Source organism: Oncorhynchus masou, unplaced genomic scaffold (assembly GCF_036934945.1).
Source record: "Oncorhynchus masou masou isolate Uvic2021 unplaced genomic scaffold, UVic_Omas_1.1 unplaced_scaffold_614, whole genome shotgun sequence".
Lineage (NCBI taxonomy): Eukaryota > Metazoa > Chordata > Actinopteri > Salmoniformes > Salmonidae > Oncorhynchus > Oncorhynchus masou.
In genome coordinates this window covers 316311-338666 of record NW_027012566.1, presented here as the reverse complement: position 1 = coordinate 338666, position 22356 = coordinate 316311, and the positions used below count along the sequence as shown (strand labels likewise).

Here is a 22356-nt window from a genome sequence, read left to right as displayed (position 1 = left end):
ATCTGATCCAGTCCAAGACAGGTACTATGTAATCATATCTGATCCAGTCCAAGGTACAGGTACTATGTAATCATATCTGATCCAGTCCAAGGTACAGGTACTATGTAATCATATCTGATCCAGTCCAAGGTACAGGTACTATGTAATCATATCTGATCCAGTCCAAGGTACAGGTACTATGTAATCATATCTGATCCAGTCCAAGGTACAGGTACTATGTAATCATATCTGATCCAGTCCAAGGTACAGGTACTATGTAATCATATCTGATCCAGTCCAAGGTACAGGTACTATGTAATCATATCTGATCCAGTCCAAGGTACAGGTACTATGTAATCATATCTGATCCTGTCCAAGACAGGATTTAATAAAATAAAATAGTCTGTTCCCTGACCGGGCCGTAGTTCCCTGAATTGAACCACCAGACGACCATGGAAAGCTACCTGTGTCAGGACAGTTTGACTTTTCACTTCACTACAAAAAGCTTTCCCTGGTGGTCTAGTGGTTAGGATTCGGCGCTCTCACCGCCGCGGCCCGGGTTCGATTCCCGGTCAGGGAACACACTGTTTTTTTTTTTTTAAAACAATGCTTACACTTGTGTTACAAAAAAATAATGTAAATCCACATTTGATCAGTTGTATTTGAAAACGAACGTTTACCGTGTTACATTCTGACATCCTTTCGCTTTCAAAAAAAAAAAAAAGGTGTGTTCCCTGACCGGGAATCGAACCCGGGCCGCGGCGGTGAGAGCGCCGAATCCTAACCACTAGACCACCAGGGAAAGCTACTATTGAGAGGACAGTTTGACTTTTCACCTGATTACTCAGCGCTGACTTACAACTGCAAGTTTAACTTGTCGCTCTTTTTTGAAAGAAACAATTACCACAGATAAAAGTTTACAGTATCTTTGCAATGACACATCCAGAAGCTGTGTGCACGGCTTCTACCTCAACACTGTAGGCTTTCTGTCTGGTAAACAAGCACACTTAAGTGGAAGTGACGCTGGTGGAGACTTTAACGTTAGCTATGTGGTTTACAGCTAGCGAGCTCTGGCCTCTCGTCCTTCGGAGTTCAAAGTCAAGCTGTTCCACTCTGATGTTGATTGAAAGCCCGACTGTCGAGCAGAACCAGCGGCAGGAGAGGCCCGGGCGGGTGGAACCACGGATAAAAGTCGCCAAAACAGCAAACTCTGTAGGTGGGTCTTCGATGATGAAGACGGGTTGACAGCAGGAGCTAAGGACCAATAACCAGGTATGTACAGCATACATCAAACAAACATTATAGGGGCAACAGGTAGCGTAGTCAGTGTTGTATTACGTTCACTGCTGTCATACAGAAGCCACGTCTATATATCTACAGTATCTATATATCTATTTAAATAAAGGTTAAATAAATAAAAATATGTCTATCTATCTCAGTCTGACGGTCTAATGAGTCAATGCCAACAGCTAAATGGAGTCAATCAGTCATAACTTTTAGCTGGCTATGTGTCCATCGTCATAATGACTTTATTGCGTCTCTCAGTGACAATCTGTGTCCTGAATGGAATCCTATTCCCTATAAAGTGCACTACTTTAGACCAGAACCCTATGGAATCCTATTCCCTATAAAGTGCACTACTTTAGACCAGAACCCTATGGAATCCTATTCCCTATAAAGTGCACTACTTTAGACCAGAACCCTATGGAATCCTATTCCCTATAAAGTGCACTACTTTAGACCAGAACCCTATGGAATCCTATTCCCTATAAAGTGCACTACTTTAGACCAGAACCCTATGGAATCCTATTCCCTATAAAGTGCACTACTTTAGACCAGAACCCTATGGAATCCTATTCCCTATAAAGTGCACTACTTTAGACCAGAACCCTATGGAATCCTATTCCCTATAAAGTGCACTACTTTAGACCAGAACCCTATGGAATCCTATTCCCTATAAAGTGCACTACTTTAGACCAGAACCCTATGGAATCCTATTCCCTATAAAGTGCACTACTTTAGACCAGAACCCTATGGAATCCTATTCCCTATAAAGTGCACTACTTTAGACCAGAACCCTATGGAATCCTATTCCCTATAAAGTGCACTACTTTAGACCAGAACCCTATGGAATCCTATTCCCTATAAAGTGCACTACTTTAGACCAGAACCCTATGGAATCCTATTCCCTATAAAGTGCACTACTTTAGACCAGAACCCTATGGAATCCTATTCCCTATAAAGTGCACTACTTTAGACCAGAACCCTATGGAATCCTATTCCCTATAAAGTGCACTACTTTAGACCAGAACCCTATGGAATCCTATTCCCTATAAAGTGCACTACTTTAGACCAGAACCCTATGGAATCCTATTCCCTATAAAGTGCACTACTTTAGACCAGAACCCTATGGAATCCTATTCCCTATAAAGTGCACTACTTTAGACCAGAACCCTATGGAATCCTATTCCCTATAAAGTGCACTACTTTAGACCAGAACCCTATGGAATCCTATTCCCTATAAAGTGCACTACTTTAGACCAGAACCCTATGGAATCCTATTCCCTATAAAGTGCACTACTTTAGACCAGAACCCTATGGAATCCTATTCCCTATAAAGTGCACTACTTTAGACCAGAACCCTATGGAATCCTATTCCCTATAAAGTGCACTACTTTAGACCAGAACCCTATGGAATCCTATTCCCTATAAAGTGCACTACTTTAGACCAGAACCCTATGGAATCCTATTCCCTATAAAGTGCACTACTTTAGACCAGAACCCTATGGAATCCTATTCCCTATAAAGTGCACTACTTTAGACCAGAACCCTATGGAATCCTATTCCCTATAAAGTGCACTCGGGGCTGCCATCTTCTGAAGAAAGCTTGTAGGGAGATTTTGCCATGGCGGGTCTGTTATAAAGCTCATCTCCTGTAATTCTACATATTTGACCAAAAACACAGGCCAGGTGTATTCAGAATGCTTTGAATATTAAACTAACACTCAAAATTCAATGACTTTGTTACTCTGAGATTTTTGTGGGGATGAAAATGTAAAGTATGCTATATATATTTATTTGTTTACATATTTTGTAGGTGGTTTGACACTTTATTCCAACATTAAATTAAATCAGATTGCAAGACAAGCGAATGGGGAAAACAGTGGGAAGGTCAGTATATTGATTCCTGTTCTCTAGAAACAGTGGGAAGGTCAGTAGATTGATTCCTGTTCTCTAGAAACAGTAGGAAGGTCAGTAGATTGATGCCTGTTCTCTAGAAACAGTAGGAAGGTCAGTATATTGATGCCTGTTCTCTAGAAACAGTAGAAAGGTCAGTAGATTGATTCATGTTCTCTAGAAACAGTAGGAAGGTCAGTAGATTGATTCCCGTTCTCTAGAAACAGTAGGAAGGTCAGTAGATTGATTACTGTTCTCTAGAAACAGTAGGAAGGTCAGTAGATTGATTCCTGTTCTCTAGGAACAGTAGGAAGGTCAGTAGATTGATTCATGTTCTCTAGAAACAGTGGGAAGGTCAGTAGATTGATTCATGTTCTCTAGAAACAGTAGGAAGGTCAGTAGATTGATCCCTGTTCTCTAGAAACAGTAGGAAGGTCAGTAGATTGATTCATGTTCTCTAGAAACAGTGGGAAGGTCAGTAGATTGATTCCTGTTCTCTAGGAACAGTAGGAAGGTCAGTAGATTGATTACTGTTCTCTAGAAACAGTAGGAAGGTCAGTAGATTGATTCCTGTTCTCTAGGAACAGTAGGAAGGTCAATGGGAACGCTCTGCACAGGAAATACGTATACTAATGGTTGATGGCAGTGGGCGACCAAATCATAGATTGCAGTCTCCTTGTCCATAGACTGCTTTCAAAGTAAGGACACAAACATTCAGATTTTAGTACATTTTAGGTGAGCTCTCTCTTTAAAATTAGGTCTGGAACAAAATCCTGCTTGCTCTCCAGGAAATGCCACAACGGCCGCGGTGCAATGTAGAAGTAGCCCAAAAAAAAACGCAACGAGCGACCAAGAGTATGTGAGCGAACCAGAGCTGGAGTGGAGCGAGAAGCGGAGCAGTTCACTGCAGCTCGGAGCTCAGGGCGAAGAAGCATAGTAAGATCATCGGAAGCTGATACGCTTCTGTGTTGTTCACCACAGTCGTCATATTAGCGATATCTAGGTGAAGTGTCCAACGTTCTTCTGAAAATCGGAACATTCTTACTCTGGGAAATCTGTGTGAAATATTTTTATTTTATATTTCACCTTTATTTAACCAGGTAGGCAAGTTGAGAACAAGTTCTCATTTACAATTGCGACCTGGCCAAGATAAAGCAATATAAAGATATATCAATTTCTCTTTAAACCAGGACATGTTACTCTCACTTTTTTTTTGTTTCCTTCGTTACAGGTTATGAGAATCTACCGTCTGAAGCTGATGCAATATCCTTCGATTCAAGGACTGTACCTGAAATGATACAAGATCACCGGTGAAGTGTTCATTTAGAAAAGTCCTTATCAACCAGTGGAATTTTTTAAATGTATTTTACTGGGCAAGTGAGTTCAGAACAAATTCTTATTTTCTATGACGGCCTAGGAACAGTGGGTTAACCGCCTTGTTCAGAAGCAGAATAACAGATTTGTACCTTGTCAGCTCGGGGGTTTGAACTTGCAACCATTTCAGTTACTCGTCCAACGCTCTAACCACTAGGTTACACTGAACTGAAGAAGACTTTCTCACTACCGGTTGACTGTCAGAACATCATGTCTAATAGTTATCTATGGGACTGATACCAGTGTGAAGAGCTGGTCATATCTAATAGTTATCTATGGGACTGATACCAGTGTGAAGAGCTGGTCATGTCTAATAGTTATCTATGGGACTGATACCAGTGTGAAGAGCTGGTCATGTCTAATAGTTATCTATGGGACTGATACCAGTGTGAAGAGCTGGTCATGTCTAATAGTTATCTATGGGACTGATACCAGTGTGAAGAGCTGGTCATGTCTAATTGTTATCTATGGGACTGATACCAGTGTGAAGAGCTGGTCATGTCTAATAGTTATCTATGGGACTGAGATACCAGTGTGAAGAGCTGGTCATGTCTAATAGTTATCTATGGGACTGATACCAGTGTGAAGAGCTGGTCATGTCTAATAGTTATCTATGGGACTGATACCAGTGTGAAGAGCTGGTCATGTCTAATAGTTATCTATGTGGGACTGATACCAGTGTGAAGAGCTGGTCATGTCTAATAGTTATCTATGGGACTGATACCAGTGTGGAAGAGCTGGTCATGTCTAATAGTTATCTATGGGACTGATACCAGTGTGGAAGAGCTGGTCATGTCTAATAGTTATCTATGGGACTGATACCAGTGTGAAGAGCTGGTCATATCTAATAGTTATCTATGTAGGACTGATACCAGTGTGAAGAGCTGGTCATGTCTAATAGTTATCTATGGGACTGATACCAGTGTGAAGAGCTGGTCATGTCTAATAGTTATCTATGGGACTGATACCAGTGTGAAGAGCTGGTCATGTCTAATAGTTATCTATGGGACTGAGATACCAGTGTGAAGAGCTGGTCATGTCTAATAGTTATCTATGGGACTGATACCAGTGTGAAGAGCTGGTCATGTCTAATAGTTATCTATGGGACTGAGATACCAGTGTGAAGAGCTGGTCATGTCTAATAGTTATCTATGGGACTGATACCAGTGTGAAGAGCTGGTCATGTCTAATAGTTATCTATGGCACTGATACCAGTGTGAAGAGCTGGTCATGTCTAATAGTTATCTATGGGACTGATACCAGTGTGAAGAGCTGGTCATGTCTAATAGTTATCTATGTGGGACTGATACCAGTGTGGAAGAGCTGGTCATGTCTAATAGTTATCTATGGGACTGATACCAGTGTGGAAGAGCTGGTCATGTCTAATGGTTATCTATGGGACTGATACCAGTCTAGAAGAGCTGGTCATGTCTAATAGTTATCTATGGGGGACTGATACCAGTGTGGAAGAACTGGTCACTTTTAAAAGACTTGGTGAATGATTACCTTGCCAACAGGACGATTGAATGTTATTGTCTTGTAGACAATAATTTTATTTATTTTTGCGTGAGTTTCCTCCTGATACAGGATGTGTTAGGAGTCCTAAAGGGACATCATCATTACACATGGCAATACTTATTTTCTAGAACTCTTTTTGAAATCAATTTCTTATTGTAACAGAGAGTAGAATATGCCCTTTGTGTTTTGAAAGAAATGCGTGTTTAAGGTGTTTAATGTGAATGATTATATGCTTACTGATTTGTTTTTCATAATGTCTATTTCTTTCATGTTTTCTATTGTTTTCTAAAAATACATTTGAAGTATATATTTTTTTTTTAATGGTCTGGGAGGGTGTAAGAATATGTTGAAGATAAATACACAACCCAGAGACAGAGTACAAGAGGTCAAAGGAGGAGAGTCAATAGAATACTAACAATCAAGGGAAATAGTGTTTTTTTCTGTAATAGGGAATTATTGATCCATGGTTCAGAGACATGGGAGGAATATGTCTTCTGAAATATGATACTTGTTATTTGGCCATTGGCTAGTTTTATTGGGATGAATTCTAATTGGTCAACCACAGGCTAGGGCTGGGTTATAAAACTACATGCTGTCCCTTTATTCTGTGGAGAGAGAATCACTGGAGAGAATCACAGGAGTGAACCACTGAGAGAGAATCACAGGAGAGAACCACTGAGTGAGAATCACGGGAGAGAACCACTGAGTGAGAATCACGGGAGAGAACCACGGGAGAGAACCACTGAGAGAGAATCACAGTAGAGAATCACAGGAGAGAATCACAGGAGAGAACCACTGAGAGAGAATCACAGGAGAGAACCACTGAGTGAGAATCACGGGAGAGAACCACGGGAGAGAACCACTGAGAGAGAATCACGGGAGAGAATCACAGAGAATCACTGGAGAGAATCACAGGAGAGAACCACTGAGAGAGAATCACTGGAGAGAATCACAGGAGAGAACCACTGAGAGAGAATCACAGGAGAGAACCACTGAGAAAGAATCACAGGAGAAAACCACTGAGAGAGAATCACAGGAGAGAACCACTGAGAGAGAATCACAGGAGAGAACCACTGAGAGAGAATCACGGAGAGAACCACTGAGAGAGAATCACAGGAGAGAACCACTGAGAAAGAATCACTGGAGAGAACCACTGAGAGAGAATCACAGGAGAGAACCACTGAGAGAGAATCACAGGAGAGAACCACTGAGAGAGAATCACAGGAGAGAACCACTGAGAGAGAATCACTGGAGAGAATCACAGGAGAAAACCACTGAGAGAGAATCACTGGAGAGAACCACTGAGAGAGAATCACAGGAGAGAACCACTGAGAGAGAATCACAGGAGAGAACCACTGAGAGAGAATCACAGGAGAGAACCACTGAGAGAGAATCACTGGAGAGAATCACAGGAGAAAACCACTGAGAGAGAATCACTGGAGAGAATCACTGAGAGAGAATCACAGGAGAGAACCACTGAGAGAGAATCACAGGAGAGAACCACTGAGAGAGAACCACAGGAGAGAACCACTGAGAGAGAACCACTGAGAGAGAACCACTGAGAGAGAATCACTGAGAGAGAACCACTGAGAGAGAATCACTGGAGAGAATCAATGAGGACAGGGGAGAATGACCATCTACATCTCAGCTTATCATGTATGATTTATCCTCTTTGAATAAACCTATTTTCCTTCCCCTGATTTGCTTAAAGAGTAAACATTTGCTTAAAGAGTAAACATCAACTGCTAACAAGTTCATAAACCATGTGCCATGGAATCGGTAGAACATTGAAAATCTCTTCCCAACTAGTTTCTATATGGCACAGCTGTAAAGTTTTTGGTCATTAAATTAAACGGGTATACTTTTGTATTCATCACAATTTTCTTTAACCATTTTTGGTCTTTAATGCCGACAGACAAGTTCCACTTTTATAGACAATATACAGACGCACAGACAGCACATTGAACAAACAAAACAACCTTCACAATATGACCTGGAATTACATTGGTTTATTAATGAACTTTTTGTTGAAAACAAATATTTGAATGGGAAGAGACTGTCACTGGCAACCATGGTTACAAGGAGGGTATACCATAATATAATATTGTTGGGTCTGTAGAAAATGGAGAAAATCACCAGAGATAATTATAACACAGAAAGTGTGAGAAAAACAATTAAATACATCATTCTAACATTGCCTAAAATGATAAGACACGAATGAGATAAACCTGCACTATAAAAATCCAGACGTACAATTGATGGCATATATGACGATATAATTACTTTTCTCAACTTTACGCAAATCACAAGCGGCGATCGCTGGGCAATGACCAATCATATCGAGTGGTTCCCGTGACGATGACCAATCATATCGAGTAGCTCCCGTGAAGAATCTGACGCGATGAGACCCAAGTCTGGAGACTTTCTCCAGCAAAGATGGCTGACAACAATACCAGGACGGAAGCAAATGTAATTAATGATAAAGCCATAACGATTCATACTAAAAATGTAGAGTTGATAGGAATGTGTTAGCTAGTTGGTGTAGAAACAAACGATTATGCATTTTTCTGTCATAAAGTTACTTACGAAAATCGCTATTCAGCAAGCTAGCTGACTAGCTAACATTAGCCAGCTAGCTGACTAGCTTTATGGGTGTTGTGACATGTGTATGACATTGTAATTCTGGTTGTTTAATGTTTTAGGGACTCCTGAAACAACCAGCAAACCAGACTGACGTCTTGTGAAACAGTAGATGTAAATAATCTAGCATTTACTGCAAATTTAATGTACCATTTTGTAAGCTTGCCTTGCTGATATTTGCAATGCAGATGAAGTATCGTAGCTAGCTATTTTCTAGCTTCTTGTGCAGTGCAGAATAAAAATATCTGTATGCTTATAGATGTGTAGCCGATCTGTGTATGAACCCTAAAACGTTTGGTATACAAATTAGTTCAGAACCTAGCTATGAACCTCAGCTATCATAGCCTGTTGTATCTTCAAAACAGTCTGAATGACATTAATGGAGCCTATGGATTGAGTAGAATATAATATAACTTTGTGCCAAGGTTGCAAGTCGTATATACATGTAGTTATTGAGATCCCACATTGTAGCCTGTACATTTACTATATTCACTGATCATGTACTCTACTCTATCTTGGCAAATAAAGGCGCAGTTCAGGTATGAATGTCTTTGAGATTATTCTTCAGTCATATCCAATACCAGGAGTATCAAATTACAGTCTTTGAATGATGCTGTGTCTGCATGTATGTATTACAATTATACACTTCAACAGTGTTTACCAGTCTTGGTCCTGGGACATCAGTGGTTACACATTGTAACTATGCAATAGACTAGAAACATGATTTAACTAGTTAAATACTGATTTGTAATTCATATATACAGAAATACATATTTTTTTAAACAGTAAACTACCTATACATCATGTAAAATACTCTAAAAACAGTTCCTCTCAATATCTAATTTCCTTCATCTGCATTGATCTGATAAACACAGGATAGGTGTAGTTTTTCATCACATGAGACTTAACGTCAACCAGTAGAAAATGTGAAACGCTTTATTGAAATAAGTTCATTATACAAGTGTTATAAATATTGTAATATATTATAAATACAAGTTCAATCTGTACTTCAATGCACATCTGGTGTGCATTATAACAGAGGAAGGAGGTGGCGAGAGAGAGAGGTGTAGAAGACAAAGGGAAAGAGGTAAGAACAGAGGAGCAGGGAAGATTAATGATATGATTAATGAATCACAGTGCTGCCCTAATATTCTCTCAGTTCATCACTATTACATCATAGTGTCTCCTAACCAGCCTTGGGTTCCCAGTCGGCCTGAAGGTTATCTTTAAGAGCAGGTGAGGTGGCGATGACGGGACTGGGTGTTGGCATCCTCTCTCACATCAAAACATACCTGTTTATTACATGTGTAACTCTGCTGTTGTTTTTGTCACACTGCTTTGCTTTATCTTGGTCAGGTAGCAGTTGTAAATGAGAACTTGTTCTCAACTGGCCTACCTGGTTAAATAAAGGTGAACAAAAATGTAATAAATTCCTGCATATGGAGAGACTGAATAAAAAAATAATTAAAAACAAACAAGGCTTAAACTAACAGTCTGTCATCATAATCATCAAGAGGTGAAATGCAAAACTGATCTTGAATCATTAACTCTGGGACTACTACATCTCTTTAGTAATACTTCCTGTATAATGTAAACAGACCTTGGATCATTAACTCTGGGACTATTACATCTCTATCTGTATTTCAATGTAAAGCATCTCTTTAATAATACTTCCTGTATAATATAAACTGACCTTGAATAATTAACTCTGGGACTACTACATCTATTTCAATGTAAAGCATATCTTTAATAATGCTTCCTGTATAATATAAACTGACAATGGATCATTAACTCTGGGACTACTACATCTCTTTAATAATACTTCCTGTATAATATAAACTGACCTGGGATCATTAACTCTGGGACTACTACATCTCTTTAGTAATACTTCCTGTATAATATAAACTGACCTGGGATCATTAACTCTGGGACTACTGCATCTCTTTAATAATACTTCCTGTATAATATAAACTGACCTGGGATCATTAACTCTGGGACTACTACATCTCTTTAGTAATACTTCCTGTATAATGTAAACAGACCTTGGATCATTAACTCTGGGACCACTACATCTCTATCTGTATTTCAATGTAAAGCATCTCTTTAATAATACTTCCTGTTGACCCGACCAAGTGACCTCTCACCTCTGATCATGCTGTGCCCTCTATGTAGCCAGTTCAGATGCGGGAGGGGTTCACCGACACAGCTGATATAACCTAGAGGATTTAGGGAGAAGGGGAGAGAGGAATGAAGAAATAATAATAATAATAATATAGGAATAATGAAGTGTCTTACTATTCTCCACGGTCGGCCCTCTTGACTATTCTTTGGAGGTGGAAGGAGCCACAGTTATACACCTGAACCTGCACAACACAATCCATCAATCAGATTGATACATGAGTGTGTAGGTGATAGGGTATCTAATATACACCTGAACCTGCTTACTGCACACCTGAACCTGCTTACTGCACAACACAATCCATCAATCAGATTGATACATGAGTGTGTAGGTGTGGGTTATAGGGTGTCTAATTGTTCTACATTTTTTCAATATGGGTGATTTTAAAATAGCATGTTTTGTTTTTGTACAGACATCACACCCTTACCTGAGAAGTAGAAATAAAAAAAAAACAGAGAGAAACTGAGAATTTTATATTTTAGTTAACGAGCCAAGTCAGTTAACAAATTGTTATTTACAATGACGGCCTACCAAGAGGCAAAAGGCCTCCTGTGGGGGTGGGATTAAAATAAATTAAATCAAAATAGGACAAAACACACACCATGACAAGAAACGACAACAACACTACATAAAGAGACCTAAGACAACGTGGCAGCAACACAACATGGTAGCAACTCAACATGACAACATGGTAGCAACTCAACATGACAATATGGTAGCAACTGAACATGACAATATGGTAGCAACTCAACATGACAACATGGTAGCAACTCAACATGACAACATGGTAGCAACTGAACATGACAACATGGTAGCAACTCAACATGACAACATGGTAGCAACTCAACATGACAACATGGTAGCAACTGAACATGACAACATGGTAGCAACTCAACATGACAATATGGTAGCAACTCAACATGACAATATGGTAGCAACTGAACATGACAACATGGTAGCAACTCAACATGACAACATGGTAGCAACTCAACATGACAACATGGTAGCAACTCAACATGACAACATGGTAGCAACTGAACATGACAATATGGTAGCAACTCAACATGACAACATGGTAGCAACTCAACATGACAACATGGTAGCAACTCAACATGACAACATGGTAGCAACTCAACATGACAACATGGTAGCAACTCAACATGACAACATGGTAGCAACTCAACATGACAACATGGTAGCAACTCAACATGACAACATGGTAGCAACTCAACATGACAACATGGTAGCAACTCAACATGTCAACATGGTAGCAACTCAACATGTCAACATGGTAGCAACTCAACATGACAACATGGTAGCAACAATATGACAAGAGCACAGGGTACAAACATTGTTGGGCGAAGACAACAGCACAAAAGGTCAAGGAGGTAAAGACAACAATACATCACGCAAAGCAGCCACAACTGTCAGAATGAGTGTCCATGATTGAGTCTTTGAATGAAGAGATGGAGATCAAACTGATATAACTGCAGTTGACATAGCGAAGTAAATGCAAGAATACTCTTATTGCAATTGCACTCTAACCACTAGGCTACCTACCTCCTCTACACTCTAACCACTAGACTACCTACCTCCTCTACACTCTAACCACTAGACTACCTACCTCCTCTACACTCTAACCACTAGGCTACCTTGCCGCCTATATCAAGGACAGCATCACAAATGAATACATAATTACCACTTGAAGCTTGAGGAGTTGATCCTTTGTGTCAGCTGTGCAGTGCAAAAAAACATGCATCCCTTTGCGTAGACAGGATTTCACAGCTCTCTGTAACCGAGGACAGCAAACATCACAAGAAACAGACTTCATTATACTCAAATTAGACCTCACTGAATAGTATGCTACTATTATCTCGGTTCTCACTTCTAGGGACTGGAACTACACAAACGTACCTGCCCTATCCACAGTTGGGGCTGCTATCCTTTCACCCTCTGCTATGGCTGTTAGCTAGCTACCTACAAATGCATTTGGAGTTTGTTTTTTTACAGGGATAAATACATCAAGATAGCTAAGCAAATCTCAAGTTAGGTAGCTGGTGATATCTAATTCACTTAGCTATCTATGCAGTATGTAAAGTTGGCTAGATATGTAACTAGTCATTGCAGAGATTTTGCTAGAGAGATTTTGCTGGAGAGATTTGCTGGGAGGTCATTGCAGAGATTTTGCTAGAGAGATTTTTCTAGAGATTTTGCTGGGCTGAGAGTTGGTATGTTTTGTGAGTTTGTTGCTCAGATAGAGCTTATTTGATGTCCTTTGTTTCTTAGTTTGTTTGTGAAATCGTTTAATATTCTGTTTCATTTGTTCCCAGGGGGGGAAGGGGAAGGCACCTAGGGAGTGCTTAGACAAGAGGCCCGCGGGCATACATATACCCGTAGCATATTCGCTGTCTAGGCACACTAGGTAAGACCTGGGCGGACCACCCCCTTGTATTTTGGTTAGGGCACCAGGTGGTGCTAAATTAGGTAAGTAGTGGGTAGGCAGGTAAGATAGGAGAGGGGGGGCTTTGAGATTTACTTTCTTTGCTTTGGTTCCGTCCAGCCCCTTTTCCCCATATTACCGTGTGAAGGAATAAAGTCCTGGAAAACAATACCACATTCTGCCTGTTGTCATTCTTTCTTGTACCTACAGTCCATACCGTTTTCACTTCACGGAGAGTTTAGTTGTAGCAGAGTGTTGCGTTCCCTCTTCATAGAGGCGTGCGTAACACCAACTAGCTAGCTCATTTCAGTTAGCCTGCACTGTAGCTAGTTAGCTAATAATACATCTTTTTTTTGTTTACATTTTAGAAATGTATTGACTTGAATAGGTTCTCCCAGCCATGTGGACGATTGGAAACAGGGCAGCAAAGTGTGTTTGTCACAAGAGCGTTTTTAGAGCATATTACTATTGTAATGACCTGACTAGATCATAAAGGAACAATTGTCCAGACAAAGGACTGAGTTTACGGTTCAAATAAATGAAAGATACTCGGATAAAACAATCTGTGACCTTCTCTTGTGAAGACCAGACATAATAAAGAGAACAATGGCTAAACACGGAATTAAACTTGCAATGCTTCACCCCGCTGCCAACCGTGGTCCATTTACGCAGTGAAAAAGTTAAATATTTCCACAAACACACTGGGGAGCTACCCAAAAATGTATATATATACTAGATGATTTTTTGAGGGCGCTGTATTGACGCCCCACTCATCCATCTTGGGACTTCCTCAACGGTGTAAAAAATATATTGGAAGCTATTGAAATACATTTCTTAATATCTACATTCGTTTTTGCCACATTTATTATACTAAAGACACCGTAATTCATACATATTATATTATATGTGAGCTAAACATACAAATACAAAAATATATACCAAAACATTTTCCTTAAAGTAGATTTTTTTGAGATTACTAATGATACTGTCCCTTTACAACAACACAAATACTTTTTGTAATTTTATCCTTGAAACATTTAATTGGAATACTGTACAATTCCATTAATTCCTATGAAGGACTGTTCCAACCGGGGAGTGACAATATGGCCGACGAGTGGCGTCACATCCGCTCAATGGCCAATACATAGCATCCACAATCACGAGTCTATTTACAGTGTTGGAGTAATAAATTCAAAGTGAAAGTAAAAAAGTACATATGCTTCTGGAATTTTGAAACAACTGCGCCATGAAGGTAACAAATTTGTTTTAATTTAAGATGGCAAATATCGTGGTTTTATCACAGGATTAGAGACCAATTGTTTTACATGAACAGGTTTATTTCTATGGACGTGTTTTAAGGACGACGTAACGTTGGCAAAAAAAAAGTCCTAGGCGAGGCGGTGGGCTGCGGACTATACTGAATCAAGATAGTTCAAGTAAAGGTGTGTATAGGCTATCATACTCTTAAAATGATTGCATTGAATATAGGCTGTAACTCACAAAAACAGTAGGCATTTAACTAGTTTAACATTTCGGGCAAACCACTGTAGCCGATTTTGGTCTACTATCTAATCTGCGGATGGGATGCCATCTCATGGTTTTAGAAATAAATAGCTATAAACTATATAGATCTCATGTAATGGTAATTATTAACTTCCCTTTAGTATGTGACATAATGTCATGTTAGGTCTTTGGTATCCTTTAGTCATGTATCCTATCGATTCCATGTTTGTTTACATTTCGGAGGCCATATCTGAACGTCAACAACATCGTTGGATTCATGCTATTTGATATTATTTTATTTAAATCGCTGACTTCTGTTTTTCCACAATAGGAGAACAATCTGGCTTTCTGTAAAATATGCTGAGCAACAGTAAACTGCCTTGGACTTTCATCCGCCGTCATTTCTGAGAAGGAGCCGATGGAAATGTCCTGATGTCTATGGGGAGAGTGAAGTAAATATGGAGGAGGACAGGTAAATTACCCTGTCATTAGGTTTATCTGTATTGTTAGTTTTATTCATAATGTCGGTGAAATGTGTCCATTTCAAGTGCAACTGTTCTAATAATTATAAAACAGCGCGAGGTGTGACACACCTGGGGGTGTATTCACTAGGAACCGAACAAGCAAACGGGAAGAGATTTTTCTGAATTTGTCCATTGAGAAACTGTCGTTTTCGTTGCAAAACGTTTTGCTACGGTGTATTCTAATTCATACACCCCTTTCAGGTACCGCTTTAGCACACCTGCTCGTGATGTCTAAAACACTGTCCAGTTCAGTAGCCAAACGTTGCCTATAGAAATGCCACCAGTAGCCTAGAGTCGACGCTATTCCACATGCGTATTGCGTTCCAAAACGTTGCATCTTGCTGAACGCTCCACAAATGTTTGTTTTTTTTATACACGGAAGTGGAAGGGAAATACATCTATACACGTTCTAACGGGAGGGACCGACCTGTATTTGACCAATAGAAACTCTTGTTTTTTTGCAAAACGTTTCTCTGTTGCTACTGTGTGCACTACTGAATACACCCCTGTTCAGTGGCGTTGATGCACAGCGAGCTCAGCCCGTGAGTGGATGAGTTCAGGCTAGCAAATTGGCTCAACTGTCGGGTCCTTTTATTTTAGAAAAGTTAGCTAAGCAACACATTTCATACATTTTGTCAACTTATTTTGTTCAGAAAAGCTAATTAGTATGTATATATCTACCTGGTTTATGGGTTGTAGTTGGGTCAATATCCTGCCAGACAGGTTGGTAATATGTCGAATGGCAATGGAAGAAGTTGGTTAAACTATTAATTTATTATGTTTATTTGAACAGGGACAATGTACAATAAAAATACAAGTCTAAATTCCACATGAGAAATGATAGGTTGTAGCCTACAAGATTTAGCTATTAGCTATTTCCATCTCCAGTCCCCAGGCAGGGGAACAACCAGGGCTGGTCCTACAGGGCTGGTCCTACAGGGCTGGTTCTACAGGGCTGTTTTACAGAGCTGGTCCTACCGGGCTGGTCCTACCGGGCTGGTCCTACCGGGTTGTTCCTACAGGGCTGGTTCTACAGGGCTGGTCCTACAGGGCTGGACCTACATTCAAATCAAATTGTATTTGTCACATGCACAGAATACAACATGTGTAGACCTTACAGTGAAATGCTTAACCAACAATGCAGGTTTAAGAAAATATCAACAACAAAAAAGTTAGAGATAAGAAAAACAAATGATTGAAGAGCAGCAGTAAATAACAATAGCGAGGTTATATACATGGGGTACCGGTACAGAGTCAATGTGGAGGCTATATACAGGGTATTACAGTACAGAGTCAATGTGGAGGCTATATACAGGGTATTACGGTACAGAGTCAATGTGGAGGCTATATACAGGGTATTACGGTACAGAGTCAATGTGGAGGCTATATACAGGGGTACCGGTACAGAGTCAATGTGGAGGCTATATACAGGGTATTACGGTACAGAGTCAATGTGGAGGCTATATACAGGGGGTACCGGTACAGAGTCAATGTGGAGGCTATATACAGGGGTACCGGTACAGAGTCAATGTGGAGGCTATATACAGGTGGTACCGGTACAGAGTCCATGTGGAGGCTATATACAGGGGTACCGGTACAGAGTCAATGTGGAGGCTATATACAGGTCAATGTATTACGGTACAGAGTCAATGTGGAGGCTATAAACAGGGGGTACCGGTACAGAGTCAATGTGGAGGCTATATACAGGGTATTACGGTACAGAGTCAATGTGGAGGTTATATACAGGGTATTACGGTACAGAGTCACTGTGGAGGCTATATACATGGTATTACGGTACAGAGTCAATGTGGAGGCTATATACAGGGGGTACCGGTACAGAGTCAATGTGGAGGCTATATACAGGGGGTACCGGTACAGAGTCAATGTGGAGGCTATATACAGGGGGTACCGGTACAGAGTCAATGTGGAGGCTATAAACAGGGGATACCGGTACAGAGTCAATGTGGAGGCTATATACAGTGGGTACCGATACAGAGTCAATGTGGAGGCTATATACAGGGGGTACCGATACAGAGTCCATGTGGAGGCTATATACAGGGGGCAGTGGTACAGAGCCGATACAGAGTCGGACTATATCTAGTGGACTATACTACTAGTGGACTGTAATAGGACTATATTACTAGTGATGTGGACTGTAATAGGACTATATTACTAGTGATGTGGACTGGAATAGGAATACCTAGGATAGGATAAAGTAATCCTTCTCACCCCCCCCCCCCTTAATGATTTAGATGCACTATTGTAAAGTGGCTGTTCCACTGGATGTCATAAGGTGAATTCACCAATTTGTAAGTCGCTCTGGATAAGAGCATCTGCCAAATGACTTAAATGTAATGTTAAATGAATAGGACTATATTACTAGTGATGTTGACTGTAATAGGACTATATTACTAGTGGTGTGGACTGGAATAGGACTATATTACTAGTGATGTGGACTGGGAATAGGACTATATTACTAGTGATGTGGACTGGGAATAGGACTATATTACTAGTGATATGGACTGGATTAGGACTATATTACTAGTGATATGGACTGGAATAGGACTATATTACTAGTGATGTGGACTATAGTAGGACTCTATTAGTAGTGTTATGGACTGGACTAGGTTTGTAAAACTTGTGATATGGACTGTAATATGACTCTACTATGAGTGATACTGACTGTAATATTACTAGTGTACCGACACCCCCCTGTATATATATTGTTATTTTTTTACTGCTGCTCTTCAATTACTTGTTACTTTTATCTTTTATTCTTACGCATATTTTTTGAAACTGCATTGTTGGTTAGAGCCTGTAAGTAAGCATTGCACTGTTGTATTCGGTGCATGTGACTAATACATTTGATTTGATTGGTTGACTGACTGGTCAAACTCCTCAATGCCATCCCGGAACATATTCAGTCTGCCAAACAGTCCTGTAACTGTGCATCTGCTTCATCTGATCACTATTTCATTGATCTAGTCACTGGGCCTTCCTGCTTTAATTGTGTAAGCAGGAATCAGGAGGATAGACTTATGGTCAGATTTGCCAAGTGGAGAGCTTTGTGTGCGTCCCTGCGTGACGCCAGACGCCACTGTTCTATTCTGTATAACCAGCCAGCTGTATGTTATAACCAGCCAGCTGTATGTTGATAATGTCGCATAGGTCATCGTGGGTTTATTCGATCACCAGCCCCAACTCCCTGAAGCATAACCTCTGGCCCCTTATTCTGTCCGCCGCCTCTTCACGCAAATCACGGGGATGTCAGTATCTTTTGTTCGGGCTTGTCAATGTCGTTAAAGTTTAAAAAAAATATTCTCTTAATCTGATGTCCAGAAGTTATTTTCGGTCAATCATAAGATATTAAGTTTTGAATGTCCCGTTGGTGTTTAATCTTCCGCATAGGTCATCAGAAGGAAGGGTGCCTTTATTCGATCACCTAGTAGTGCACTAAATAGGGAATAGGGTGCCAACCCTCATCAAAAGTAGTGCACTAAATATGGAATAGGATTCTGAGAACCTCTCGCCCCTTTTTCTCCGCCACCTCTTCACGCAAATCACGGGGATCTGGGACCGTGTATCTTTTGTGTCGGGCTTGTCAGACTCGTTAAAGTAAAAAAAAATGTTCTGCCAGTCCGTGGTGAGTAATCTGATGTCCAGAAGTTATTTTCGGTCTTAATAAGTCCTAATAAGTTTAAAAAGTAAGTTACAAACAACGCAATCGGTTGGGAAAACATCTGCCTTCTTTTCCGGCGCCATCTTACCATCAGTGTTTTAATGTGTGATGGTGTTTAAGTAAGTGTCTCTCTCTGTCTCTGTTTCGCTCTCTCTCTCAACCTGTCTCTCTCTGTCTCTCTCTGTCTCTGTTTTGCTCTCTCTCTCTCTCTCTCTCTCTGCCTCTCTCTCTCTCTCTCTCTGTCTCTGTCTCTGTCTGTCTCTGTCTCTCTGTCTCTGTCTCTGTCTCTCTGTCGCTCTCTCTGTCTCGGTCTCTCTCTCTCTCTCTCTCTCTGTCTCTGTCTCTCTGTTTCGCTCTCTCTCTGCTCTCTCTCTCTCTCTGGCTCTCTCTCTCTCTGTTTCGCTCTCTCTCTCTGTCTCTCTCTGTCTCTCTCTCTCTCTCTGTCTCTCTCTGTCTGTCTGTCTCTCTCTCTCTAGTGTTGACAGGAGGTTACTGCTGAGTTTCCTCCAGTGCTGTGCTGCCTCTCAGATCCAGCAGGGGGCACCATCATCACCACCAACAGCAGTATGGCTGCTCAGGTCTCTGCACTACAGACTGGACTTCTCCTGCTCCTCCTCTGTGGACCTGTCAGCTCAGGACCAGGGGGAGGCTCTGTGTCTGACCACTGACCACTGCATGGCCATCAACTCTGTTCTGAAGCAGAACCAACACAGCACCCATCTGGTCCAGAACCAGGTCCAGCTCATCCTAAGAGACTGTGAGGTGGAGGACAGAGCACTGAGGGAGCTGATTCCCAGCCTGCATATTGTCAAGCTGAGGTTAGACACACAAAGACAAACATTTGACCATCTAGTTTAACAGTAGGAGTTAGACCTACTCTGTGTCATAATGTTATTTCTGATTCTTGTCCTCTCAGTCCCAGCAAAGCTCTGCTACTTCAGCTGCTGGACCTTGTGTGTGAGGGGATTGAAGAGGGGCTGCTGAGGCACGCAGAGTCCCTGTGCAGAGCCCTGGATGGGGAGCTGGACCTCAGTGAGACCAGGCTGGACCAGAAGGCCTGTGGATCTCTGGCCCTGGTTCTGGAACACTCAGAGGGTCTGTCAGAACTGGACCTCAGCCACTGTCAACTCACGGACCACCAGCTACAGCCCCTGATCACACACCTGCATAAAGTACAAGTCCTGGAGTGAGTGGCTTTCACTGTGTGTGTGTGTGTGTGTGTGTGTGTGTGTGTGTGTGTGTGTGTGTGTGTGTGTGTGTGTGTGTGTGTGTGTGTGTGTGTGTGTGTGTGTGTGTGTCACTGTGTGTCACTGTGTGTCACTATGTGTGTGACAAATGTCTGACCACTCGTTCTCTCTTTCTCTCTCTCTTGCTCTCTCTCTCCCTCTCTGTCTCTCTCTCTCTCCCTCTCTGTCTCTCTCTCTCTCTCTCCCTCTCTCTCTCTCTCTCTCGCCCTCTCTTTCACTCTTTCTCTCTCTCTGTTGTAGCCTGAGCCACAATGACATCACTGATGCTCTGACTGACAGAATACTCCAACTGGTCTCTACCAACACTTCAATACACACCGTACGGTAAGGTTGTGTGTGATGGTGAGCAGATCGTGTGTGTGTGTGAGATCATATGGGTGAGTCTGTTTCTGGGGGCAACTGTTGGAGGATGGAGATGTGTTGTCTATTGTAATAATGATTCACAATAATCATGTTCTATAGACTCTTCAACAACAGAATCCAGGACAGAAGACCCTTCCTGACAGACAAGAGGTTTGAGATCTGGTGAAACAACATCAGGTCTTAGTTCAGGAAGAGAAGGCTGAATCCAGGACAGAAGACCCTTCCTGACAGACAAGAGGTTTGAGATCTGGTGAAACAACATCAGGTCTTAGTTCAGGAAGAAGGCTGAATCCAGGACAGAAGACCCTTCCTGACAGACAAGAGGTTTGACATCTGGTGAAACAACATCAGGTCTTAGTTCAGGAAGAGAAGGCTGAATCAGGACAGAAGACCCTTCCTGACAGACAAGAGGTTTGACATCTGGTGAAACAACATCAGGTCTTAGTTCAATGAGAAGGCTGGTTTGAATCTGTTGAAGGACAGAAGACCCTTCCTGACAGACAAGAGGTTTGACATCTGGTGAAACAACATCAGGTCTTAGTTCAGGAAGAGAAGGCTGAATCCAGGACAGAAGACCCTTCCTGACAGACAAGAGGTTTGAGATCTGGTGAAACAACATCAGGTCTTAGTTCAGGAAGAGAAGGCTGAATCCAGGACAGAAGACCCTTCCTGACAGACAAGAGGTTTGAGATCTGGTGAAGATAATTTATAATAACACTATAATGTGTCAATGTAGAAGGCTGGTTTGACATCTGGTGAAGATAATTTATAATAACACTATAATGTGTCAATGTAGAAGGCTGGTTTGAGATCTGGTGAAGATAATGTTCTATAATAACACTATAATGTGTAAATGTAGAAGGCTGGTTTGACATCTGGTGAAGATAATGTTCTATAATATCACTATAATGTGTCAATGTAGAAGGCTGGTTTGACATCTGGTGAAGATAATGTTCTATAATAACACTATAATGTGTCAATGTAGAAGGCTGGTTTGAGATCTGGTGAAGATAATTTATAATAACACTATAATGTGTCAATGTAGAAGGCTGGTTTGACATCTGGTGAAGATAATGTTCTATAATAACACTATAATGTGTCAATGTAGAAGGCTGGTTTGAGATCTGGTGAAGATAATGTTCTATAATAACACTACAATGTGTCAATGTAGAAGGCTGGTTTGACATCTGGTGAAGATAATGTATAATAACACTATAATGTGTCAATGTAGAAGGCTGGTTTGAGATCTGGTGAAGATAATGTTCTATAATAACACTATAATGTGTCAATGTAGAAGGCTGGTTTGACATCTGGTGAAGATAATGTTCTATAATAACACTATAATGTGTCAATGTAGAAGGCTGGTTTGACATCTGGTGAAGATAATGTTCTATAATAACACTATAATGTGTCAATGTAGAAGGTTGGTTTGACATCTGGTGAAGATAATGTTCTATAATAACACTATAATGTGTCAATGTAGAAGGCTGGTTCAAAATCACACTGATTGATCTGAGAAAATTGTCCTACTGTATATTCTGGTGGACACAGTGGTACTATAGTAAAAATACTACTTGGGATTGCTGTATCACAACCGAACGTGATTGGGAGTCCCGTAAGGTGGCGAACAATTGGTACTAAAACTTTTAAAAAGTACTACTTATGCCGTTTTTTTTGGGTATCTGTATATAAATACATCTTTAAAGTACATACCCCCTAAATACAACTTAGTG

The 22356-nt window shown here is 40.8% G+C and overlaps 1 protein-coding gene and 2 non-coding genes across 6 annotated transcripts; 2 read left to right on the top strand and 1 right to left on the bottom strand.

Moving 5' to 3' along the window:
* The first annotated feature begins 487 nt into the window (after positions 1 to 487).
* Positions 488 to 559, top strand: trnae-cuc (transfer RNA glutamic acid (anticodon CUC)). Its single transcript has one exon. It is a non-coding gene; the product is annotated as a tRNA-Glu (tRNA).
* Positions 560 to 709: 150 nt separating this feature from the next.
* Positions 710 to 781, bottom strand: trnae-cuc (transfer RNA glutamic acid (anticodon CUC)). The gene has a single exon. It is a non-coding gene; the product is annotated as a tRNA-Glu (tRNA).
* A 13597-nt stretch (positions 782 to 14378) lies between these two features.
* Positions 14379 to 20899, top strand: LOC135536409 (protein NLRC5-like). Of its 4 annotated transcripts, none has more exons than XM_064962755.1 (7): positions 14379 to 14559; positions 14667 to 14749; positions 15142 to 15282; positions 19490 to 19831; positions 19930 to 20199; positions 20501 to 20584; positions 20723 to 20899. In XM_064962755.1, exons 3-7 carry the CDS (start codon positions 15269 to 15271, stop codon positions 20787 to 20789), a joined length of 777 nt encoding a protein of 258 aa, XP_064818827.1. In that variant the 5' UTR covers positions 14379 to 14559; positions 14667 to 14749; positions 15142 to 15268; the 3' UTR covers positions 20790 to 20899. The 4 variants fall into 4 exon arrangements, with proteins under 4 accessions (XP_064818827.1, XP_064818826.1, XP_064818828.1 ...); XM_064962754.1 differs by having other exon boundaries at positions 14641 to 14749; XM_064962756.1 differs by lacking the exon at positions 14667 to 14749.
* Positions 20900 to 22356: the final 1457 nt, after the last annotated feature.